Source organism: Diabrotica virgifera, chromosome 10 (assembly GCF_917563875.1).
Source record: "Diabrotica virgifera virgifera chromosome 10, PGI_DIABVI_V3a".
In the NCBI taxonomy this organism is placed as follows: Eukaryota; Metazoa; Arthropoda; class Insecta; order Coleoptera; family Chrysomelidae; genus Diabrotica; species Diabrotica virgifera.
Genome location: NC_065452.1, coordinates 155,001,576 through 155,012,651, shown reverse-complemented (window position 1 = coordinate 155,012,651; position 11,076 = coordinate 155,001,576). Strand labels below are relative to the sequence as shown.

At 31.6% G+C, this 11,076-nt stretch overlaps 1 protein-coding gene across 2 annotated transcripts in view; it reads right to left on the bottom strand.

The window, feature by feature from the left end:
• The window catches only part of LOC114330688 (uncharacterized), a 79,978-nt gene that overhangs the window by 13,362 nt on the left and 55,540 nt on the right, over positions 1-11,076 (bottom strand). For both annotated transcript variants that reach the window (XM_028280102.2, XM_028280103.2), the window contains 2 exons: positions 5,377-5,659; positions 1,055-1,205 (listed from right to left, as the gene is read on the bottom strand). In XM_028280102.2, the coding sequence (XP_028135903.1) occupies positions 1,055-1,205; positions 5,377-5,659 (434 nt within the window). The remainder of the gene's footprint in view (positions 1-1,054; positions 1,206-5,376; positions 5,660-11,076) is intronic.

Here is an 11,076-nt window from a genome sequence, read left to right as displayed (position 1 = left end):
GATAATAAAATGATCTAAAATATGTTTAAGCCCTTTTGGTTACTTTTGCGAGCTATGTAGGAGAGTTATTTGTCAGTAATATAATAAAATTCAATTCAAATTTCATCGGAGGTTATGTTTTCTCGGTATTTTTAAATGTTTTGAAGCATCTGGAAAATCTGTAAAATTAACTATAACCAAGAACCTAACTACTGTAGAATCGAGAATTTAAGTGATGCCAGTAAATTACTTTTAATACAGGCTTAGAGTCTAAGCCTTAGACCAAATCATAAATCTAACAAAAGAGTAAAATATATACTATGTATTAAAGCATTTACAAAAACAGGTTGAACAAAATTACAGAAGGAATGATATAGTCATTAAAATTAAGTAGAAGGTGTACACAAATGTTTTATGTTCGGTGAATAAGGATAAAGTGGATTTTGTGCATCGACTCATCACTATGGATGAGACTTTGGTCTATTACCATGATTCTGAATCAAAACAAGAATCAAAAAAGCGATGTAAACCTGATTATTCTGCTCCGAAACGAGTTCATAATCATATTCAGAAATAGACCTAGAAGGTGTTAGCATCAGTTTTTTGGGTAGCAAAAGAATTTTGTTTGTGGATTACTCGCAAACTGGTAAAACAATAAATTCTGAATATTATTGTAACCTTTCAGACCAACTGAAGGACAAAAATTGTGAAAAAAGACCCGGTTTGCAAAAGAACAAAAATCCTTTTTCATCAGGACAATGCACCATGCCATATGACCATTATGACAATGGTTAAAGTCTATGAAAAGTTCGAATTATTGTAACATCCACTGTATTCACCATATTTGGCTCCTAGCGACAGGGATGGAATTCATAAATTGGAATCTCGTTGAAATAAGTGTATTGTTGTTCAAGGATATCTACTATACTAAAAGTGTATTTCAAACCATACATTTTTTTCTTATTGAACACCCAATTATTTCTATAATTGAAACAAATATTTTAAAGCTCCATAAGAAATAAATATTTATAATTGTTCCATACTTCGTTCAAAGTCTGTTAAAAATTTCACTTACCTATACTGGTTACAGCTGTTACAGTTCGGAATTGATGAATAATGTTTCTTGGCAAAAAATAAATATCGTTATCATATAAGTTAACTCTTGCATATTCTATACCATCCCTTCGTAACTGATTCAGCTTTGCGTCTTCTATCCAAGTAACACACTAAAATATAAAAACGTAACTATAAATTGAGGTGCTCAGAGCAACAGTAGCCTAACCCCAAAAACGAAGTTTTGAGATAAATCCAATATTTGCATTTATATTTCCATTTGGGTTGATGACTAGACTCAGAAATGACATACATTATGTTCTGGAGTATGCAGATGACCTGGTAATCTTAGCCCATGACAAATTTAATGGCCCAGTCGGAAATATAATGCAACAGGCTCTGGATATCAGATGAAGATATAAAAGCATTGGTTGGTTCAACGCTGAATGTAATACATATAGGTTGGTACAACAAAGGAAAATATGAGAAACTGTTGAATTTTATAAGGAGAAGTGATGAGAAGCATGTCCACAAGAGGAATCAAAACTTTTATACAAAGATCAATGGTACAAGGAAAGATATAGATATGCAATTAAACCTTGACTTAAATGATAATAAAGTCGACCCATCTACCTTACAGGAAACTAACGAGATAATCCAGAAACCAAACAACAAAGCCTCAGAAAAAGTGAAATAACAGCAAAACTCTACAAATAAGTTTACAAACACTTAACAAACAAAATCCATAGAATCACAGCAAGAGTATGGGAAGAAGAAGCACAGATAATGGAAATGAAGAAGACATAGGTCACGATAATGAAGAATACAGACTTAACAAATGAAGCTGAAATCATTATTAAGAATCTAAAAAACAACAAATGTCCTGGAAGTGATTATACAGGGTGTCCAGAAACTCTACCGACAAACAAAGACAGGAAATTCCTCATATAATTTCAAGACATTTTAAACCCATTCAACTAATCCGAAAATGCTTCCTAAGGGAGCTGGAGCTCTTTGAAGATGGCGTCTTGTAATTAGTTTTTCTTAAATGCCTCCAGAACGCTTCTATTTAGAAAAACAAAAATTGGCACGCATATTTATCTACCAGAGATAAATCAATTTCATCCATTGTGAATTTCTAGTACCGGTCATTGGCGTCCGTTTTGGATAGGGCAACGGTTATTTTATCGCATAACTTTTTTGTCTTGATACTAGATTGTTATATTGTGAGTATTCTAGTACCAAAAGATACTCTTGATTTAAGTCGGTAGGACACACCGTTTTCTAGAAAAATCGATTTGAAAATTTATCATTTTTTGAATTTAAAAAAAAAATTGAAAAAATTTTTCAAAAAAAAAACGGTGTATTTTACCAACTTATACCAAGAGTAACTTTTAATACTAGAATACCTCATAATTTAATAATCTAAAGTTAAAAATTCTTAAAAATTAAAGACAAAAAAGTTATGCGATAAAATAACCCTTGACCTACCCAAAACGGACGCATATGACCGGTACTAGAAATTCGCAATTAATGAAATCGATTCATCTCTGGAATATAAATAAACGTACCAGTTTTCGTTTTTCTAAATGGTTTTTTTTTTGAAATTTTTTTTTGGAAATTCAAAAAAAGAAAAATTTTTAAATCGATTTTTCTAGAAAACGGTGTGTTCTACCGACTTAAAGCAAGAGTACCTTTTAGTACTAGCATACCTCATAATTTAATAATCCAGTGTCAAAAATGCTTAAAAGTTAGACATAAATGTTATGCGATAAAATAACCGTTGCCCTACCCAAAACGAACGCTTATGACCGGTACTAGAAGTTCACACTAAATGTAATCGATTTATCTCTGGAACATAAATATGCGTACCAATTTTCATTTTTCTAAGTAAAAGCGTTCTGGAGTTATTTAAGAAAAACTAATTACAAGACGCCATCTTCAAAGAGCTCTAGCTCCCTTAGAAAGCATTTTCGAGCTAGAAGAATTGGGTTAAAATGTCTTAAATTTATCTGATAAATCTCCTGTCTTCGTTTGTTGGTAGAGTTTCTGGACACCTGTATAACAGCGGAAATGTTAAAATATGGAGAAGCGCAGCTGACAGGCCACACAAACTATTAAAAAACATATAACTACCAATAGGACAACATAGGAATAACTACCAATGCAATGGAATGAAAGCAAGCAGTACTATGTGCCCTTCATAAAATAGGAGATAAAGCGAAATGTCAATATTATAGATTATAGTGGTGTGGCACTATTAAATGTATATATTGATAATAATAATCCAGATCAAAAACAAGTTAGCAAGAAGTCTTAAGAATACCATAGGAAAATACCAGTGTGGCTTTAGAAAAGGGAGAAGTACTTTATAGTACCATATCTTTACTTTAACCCTCCGGTAGCCACACTGCGGTACTCCGTGGCGCATTTTAAAGTTTTAATAAGTTTTACCAATATTCTTTCGTACACACCAATATCTGTTTACGATATGTGCGAATGACTATCTTTAAAATACTACCTGCGGCTATTGCATTTTCTGAAGTGTTTTATCAGTTTGATATTGAGCGTTGAAGTGAGAGTTGTTCAATAATTTTTTTTGCAACAATCAAAGTGAGAAAAAAATTCAGTGCAATGTGTGTTTATAAGACTAATTCAATTATTTTGTATTTTGGTATTTTATTTTTGGAATGTTTTTGAATTTTTTTTATAGTAAACGTTCTCTTTGTTCAGATTGTATTGTAAGACTGGTATGTACTTGTTTTTTTATTTTGCGCCCGAGTCGTTACATTATGTTAAGACATACAATAAAATGTTAAAAATAACGCTTTTCTTTTGTTTTTCTGACAAATTTGTGATATTTCTAACATCTAATACCGTTTTTTATATGTGCGGCATTAGGTACCACAGTGTGTCCGTGTCCACTCATGTAACTTTACGAGACGTGGCTACCGGAGGGTTAACACGTTCGGTGTCCAACTTGAATAAACACCACATGGCTGGTACCATGTACTTAACCTTTAACTACCCGCGCGTCAAGTTATGAAATAACTACACGCGTGGCGTACTTTATACGCCACAAGAAAATACACTTAAAAACAGCGAATTTGTTTATTTTTTTTTGAAAAAATACACTTAGTTGTTTGTTATAAACCTTCTTCGGCATCAGCGAATACTTGGAGTTCCTTCTCAGTAAGCCAATTGGGATTTATAACCGGAATCTGATTCCATGATAAATAAAATTATTAATAAAAATTTTTTTGAAATGTGATTTTTTACATGAGAAAAAGTATTGTTTATAAAGAAAAATATATTTTGTGCCATAATGACTTAAAACAATTGAAATATGTACTTATATTACTATTATCGTGGCGTATATGGCCCACTACCGGAAACAACAAATACTAAAATGTAAATTACGATCTTCCTAGAACGCCAATTATAAGGAAACTAAAACCAATTGTAAAGCATATTCCAGTGATAGGTTAGTAGGTAGATAAACAAGGTCAAAAATTAAATTTTTAGATATATTTGCAGTAGAATTCTTATAACTGGCGTACAAAATACGCCAGCGCGTGTAGTTAAAGGTTAAATCGTTCATTTAGTAATGCAATACTACCACCGACACTCGTGCATCCTCGGCACCCTCGTGCATCCTCGGCACCCTCGTGCAGACACACTGTCGGCGTGGGCACTGAACGAATTAAGGGAAATACAAGCTGAGAGTCATGAATATAATAAACCAACAATTGCACCCTTCATAGATTTTAAGCAAGCTTTTGATAGAATAAAATGAAAAGAAATATAATATAAAGCGTAAAAAATCTGGAAGTTTTAAAAAATATAATAAGAATGATAAAGAAACAACACTTACGGAGGAAATAGAAAATAAAGCGAAGGTCAATAAAAAACTAACAGATAACTTTTAAGTAGGAGCAATACGATAAGAAGATCCGTTGTCATAATCGTTATTTAATTTAGTATTGAAAATTGTAATAAAACAGGCTAATATTAGCAGAAGAGTCACATGTATCACAAAAAACATCAATGTTTTGCATTAGCGGATGATGTAGTAATTCTCTCCAGAAGCAAGAAAGAATTAAAAAAGCTAGTGGAACAACTAGAAGAAGTAGCTCAAGAAAAAAGGACTCTATAAACGAAACAAAAACTAAGTACATACATGGAATGTACAATAACAATAGATGAAGGAAAAATGTATAAATTTAAACAGGTAGACATATTTGAATATTTAGAGATTATATTTTAGATTAAACCAAGTTTCAGGGAGGAAATAAACTTTATTTCGGAGAAATAAATATTGTTTGGTCATATGATCATACTCACTTGTGATATTGGTGGTTCATGAAGATCAAGTTGTAGCTTTTCTGATAAAATGTCAAAATATTTAGCTGAGAAAGCTACTACATCCTTTGTAACCCTATTAATAGACCCATCTTGTTTTCCACCATGAATAGCTTTTAGAATTCCAACAGCAGCAGTGGTTTTTCTGTCCAGTCCAGCACCCACATGGTCGGCATGAGCTTTCGTCCTGTCTTCAAATAGGTGTTCCCTGGCTTCTGACATTCTTGGCAAGTACTGAAGATTTCTCAACTCGTTTATGGCAGTTCTGTAAGAATGTTATTACCTCATAGACATTCAATTTAATTTTTAATTTATTTTTATTTATTTAAAATGTGAGATCTTTTGATACTAGAAAAACAAGATTAAGCCCAGATTAAACACGCCTTAGTATATAATTTTGGTCCGCGAAATATATACATATTTCCAGGTACAATATAACAAAACCTAAAATTCAACACCTTCAGTGAATTATTATTAAACAACTTCTAGAATAAAGCATTTGATAACTGGTACAAGTATAAGGGAATCTACAGTAATAGACATGAACTTTATATTTCAGTCCTTTTTAGTCTCTAAACACAATTCAAATAGTCTAAGTTACGATATAAGGTCGACCTTCATCTATCTGTTTAATGGATAAAAATTATCGGAATGTAATTTGACCGGTCAAAAATTAAAAAAAAAACAAGGGTTGCCCGATCTAATGTTGTTCTAACTAGAATTAATTCATAATTAAAAAAATAAGGTGTGTGTACTCTGTACGCACGTAAGAAGTTATACTTCTATTATATGATTTCTTAAAAATAAATATACTTTAAACAGTCTGTTTTAATTTTTGTTAAACACCTAACTAATTTTGTACTTACCACTTTCAAAAAAATTAAAAAAAAAGTATAAAATTGCTCCGGACTCGAACTCAAGACCTCTCGATCTCTGAACGAATGCTATACCAAATACGCTACGAGGACTGTGTCTGTATTGGTTCGGACGTACCTAATGACAATTCACGGTAACAAACAGACTGGAAGGTGAAGTATAATAAATATACAATAAAATGTTTTAATAATACTCATCTTACTCCTGAGGAAGACAAATCCAAAGATACAAAAATTATAATAAATATATTTACTAAAAACACTAATATATTCTTTTCACACCTTTTCTTGCACTGATATATTTATACATAACTTGAAAGATTCAGCAACTAAACGCCATACTGTCTGTGTGCGCATGCTCACAGTATTATGAAATTTACTCTCAATCGCGCCTAAAGACTATAACTTCTAAAATGACTTTTTTTTAATAAATTAAAAGAAAATTCGACCCGGGCAGATATTATTTCAGATTTTTGAAGTTATACTCCTTTACGCGCGATATGAGGGTGAATTTTTATATGTTAAAACCTACGCTCCCGGCGCATGCGCATTATAACTTTGTTCTGATTGGATGTTCAAATGACATGACAAAAATTATCCAATGTCGGCTGTGGCAAAGCTGTGGTTTGATTATTTATGGTTGTTGCATTTTGAAATTTGTGTGAAAAGAAACAACAAACAAAAGTTAGTTAATAGTTATACTGCCTTTTTAAATAGTTTTCATATATATTTTTGGACTTTTGGACAAGGACTCATTCTAATTTGGTAAGTAGTTTTTATTATAATCATATTGTAATTATACATTTGAATTAGGTTGGAATAAATTTATTTTCTCAAGAATGGGGATTTTAGAGAGAAATCCGAAATTAGGTCCGATTTTTATTTTTAAATTATGATTTTTTGGCGTAAATTTATTTATCTAGTAGGTATGTAATGCTTTGACTTACATGCTTAATTTGATTACCAACAAAAGTTCTACCAATCTTCATCTAATATATTGTTTTCTTACTGTTTTGTTATATTTTAATATTTTCTTCCACAAAAATCAAACTACATAATTTGATTTAAATTCAGAATAACTGTCGAAACAGTAAAACGTTCAGTTGACCTATTTTTCCACATGACAAATAATGAGTAATTGGATGAGTGAGTCTAGGCTTCGATTACGAATCAAAGCGTCCCCAAATTCGCGGGTTCGAATCCCGATGCAAGTTTTTATTTTTTTATGCATTTTATGATTGTAAGTATATTTATTATATAATTTTTTTTTTTCAGAAAATGCGTATTTAAAATTTTTGCCAACAATTATTATCGTTCAGAAATCATTTTTTCTTTGTGGCATTTTTCAATGTGTTTGTGTGCGTTTTATTCTTTTATTTTTTTAAATTTTTGGTATTGTCTTAATAAAAATTTTTGGAAAGTAGTAAGTATTAAAATTAGTTTAATATTTAAATAAAATATAAATAAACTGTTTAAAGTACATTATATCAATTTCGTTAAAATCACATATGTAATAGAAGTATAACTTCTTATGTGCGTACAAAGTACACACACATTCTTTTTTTAGATCATTCTAAACAAAAAAGGTCTTTTGTAATTTTTCTCTAAAATTGATTGTTTTCTAGCTATAAACAATTTAAAACTGAAAAAAGAACGAAAGATGACGAAAGGATCAAAAATATGAGTATAAAATATCATGTTTGAAATTACGAAATACCAAAATTCAAGTTCAAACCTTATTATATCAGTTCTTAATAAGTAAAATCAATGGGAAAGTCCCCGTAGCTGGCTGTATACCATAGTTAAAAAACCATACAGAAGTAAAAACTTCTTTTGTATATTGGTATAAAAAGTTAACTTTTTATACCAATATACAAAAGAAGTTTTTACTTCTGTATGGTTTCTTAATAAGTCTTTTGGACTTATTTCATTCTGAAACATTGTTTTATAGTTGTTAATGCCCGTCTCCCCATAAGAAACCTTCCTTATTAACAATTAAAAAATATATTTTAGAATAAAACATGGCTAAAATTCTTATCGAGACCTGATAGAAAAACGTCTGAACTTGAATTTATGTACTTGATCATTACAAAAATGATATTTTTTACTTGTGTTTTTAAGCCTTGAAAATCATCATCTTTCATTATTTTTTCAGTTTTAAATTGTTTATAACTAAAAAAAGGATCAACTTTAGAGAAGAATTAGAAAAGATCTTTTTTGTTTAGAATGATCCAAAAAATCGGAAATAATATCTGCCCGGGTCAAATTTTTTTTAAATTATGAAAAAAAGTAATTTTTTAAATATTAATTAATTATAGTTAGAACAAAATTAGATCGGGCGACCCTTGTTTTTTGTAATAGTTAACATGGTAAATTACATATCCAATAATTTTTATCCATTAAACAGATAGGCCAAGGTCGACCTTATATCGTATCCTCTACTAAAAATACATCCCTCGACTATGTCTTGCTGCTTTCAAATAAACCTCTAGTGAAAATATTTGTGTTGAATCGTCAGAGCCACCACTCAATCTAAGAAGGCAACAACTTCTACTTTCAAATTTTGTAAGAGTATCAGCAAATCAAAGTAACCCAGCAAATAACCCTTTATTGGATTCTATCAACCTTTCAAATACTACTACTATTTGTACCCCAAGACAGCTCCATGGATGTACAATTTTCCAATATTCTACTGATTTATGCAGATTCAATAAAACAGAAACCACAAACTCAATCCTCAGTAACGCGTTAACAATTTGATGAAATTTTATACACTGATGCTCCAAGAATGAGGTCTAAACTCATATGGATTTTAAGATACGGTCATCTATGAACAGGAAAAAAAACGCCGACTTCGAATAGGGCATACACGTCTCACACATGGATACGTCTTAACGTCAGAAAACCATCCAGTATGCCACTACTGCAACACCCGACTTTCTATTAAATACGTGATAATGGACTGATGTCAGTTTCATTCCTCTAGATTTCTAGAAGCAAGCACAACTTATATCCTTTATTATTATAACAGAAGACGCAAAAAGCAGAAAAAACGGAGACATTGGTTCATTCATACATTGCAAACAATATAAAATGCAGAGAGTTCGTGGCTGCAAAAGAATTAAAAGAAACTGATGCTAAGTTTCTTGCATTTTATAGGATGTCAGAAAAATCATATATACGTTTAGTACAATTGCTTGTTCTTCTTTCCTTTTCTCTTCCAATAGCATTCCTAGCCCTTTCGGTGATGTCTTTGAGCGAATATTTATTCAACGTATTATAGGCACGGATGTTTTTTCACTTCTTGTACTATTTCTATATTCAATGACTGTCCAGTCAGTTTGGTCATTTCGCGTGGTAATTTTAATTAATAAAATAATAATATCAAAACAAACTAGATGTTGGAAATCCCATAATTGATTTGGTTGTTTAAATAGTTCGAAATCATGTCACTTTTTTTCCCTTGTCGACGCCGGTGTTGTTCCTTGCTAGCATGTTATCGAAATTCACATGTGTCGCGAAGAAGACGATCGGACCACTTGAAATCCAAAAATTCTTCCCCTACGAGATAAGGGACGACATGCCTTCAAAACTCGAATGTGTATAGATGTGTAATAGTTAGCGAATTCGTTCGTTTGTTTTTTCGATCGTTGTGTCTCCAGCCAGCCGGGGTAAGCTTAACCTAAATTTAATTACCTTTATTATCCTTTATTGTTTTTTTTTTGAAATATTTACCAACCAATTTAATTTGAACTTGTGTATTATTATTGTATTGCGCTTATGGATAAATTCCGCTTTCTCTCAATATTGGCTATCAGAAGGGATAAACTTTATAAGCAGGTGTTGTAATTAGTGTTTATTGCTTGTTTTTGATTTTATTACTTGTTTCGTTCAATACCTGCTGCTAGTAATCAAACACTAGAAACTAGTCGCAAAGCGACCTGCACGTCCAGTCGCACCAGTTACTAACTAGTAGCGCTGTGTGCAGATATTCATTAAAATATATGGACAGCAATAATAAGCAACTGATTGGTAACTTAAGTTTACAACTGGTTTATTTTTAGTTGCTTCATGTGCGGATGACCTTAGTGTTCCAAACTGTTGACAGTGTTCTAAAATCTCTAAAAGAAACATGTTTATTTCAGCTAAAACCAATACATAGTGTTAAGTTTTATTGTTCAGCTTCACCACTAATAATTGTTCATACCAAATGTTTGTATGTACAAGATTTTTCTCTGCCGGCACTGTACATTGTACAGTGCCGGCAGAGAAAAATCTTTACAAATTAATACTTTATAAGGATATTTAATTTTAGGTTCTGTAGCAGTTATGGAAGGGTTCAACATTACTACATGCCTGATGATGGTGTCAGACTTAGATGATGTTTTTTAAGAGCTCCAGAACCAGGTTTTTTTCCGGAACAGTCTCAGAAGGCTACGACGCATCCGACCGTTTCAATTCATAAATTGAATCTCTTGAAACACCAATATCACGTACTATGGTAATTACAGCGTCCCTTTTCTCAAATAACATTGAAGCACGAACTTTCTGTTCACTTGTGAGTTTCTTTCGTCTCATAGTTTTTACTTCAGCTTTTCAAGAAATTTCACGTTGACTACTTGTATAAAGCCAACTGTGTGTACAGTACACAGCACAGACTAAAATAAAGAAAATAAGATGTTAATAAACTACAAGTACCTACCGACGCAAGTGCGTGATCACCTCTCCCCTCAAACGCTAAACATGCTCAGTTGGCTTTATACAAGTAGTCAATGAAAACTTCTTGAAAATCTGAAGGAAAAACTAT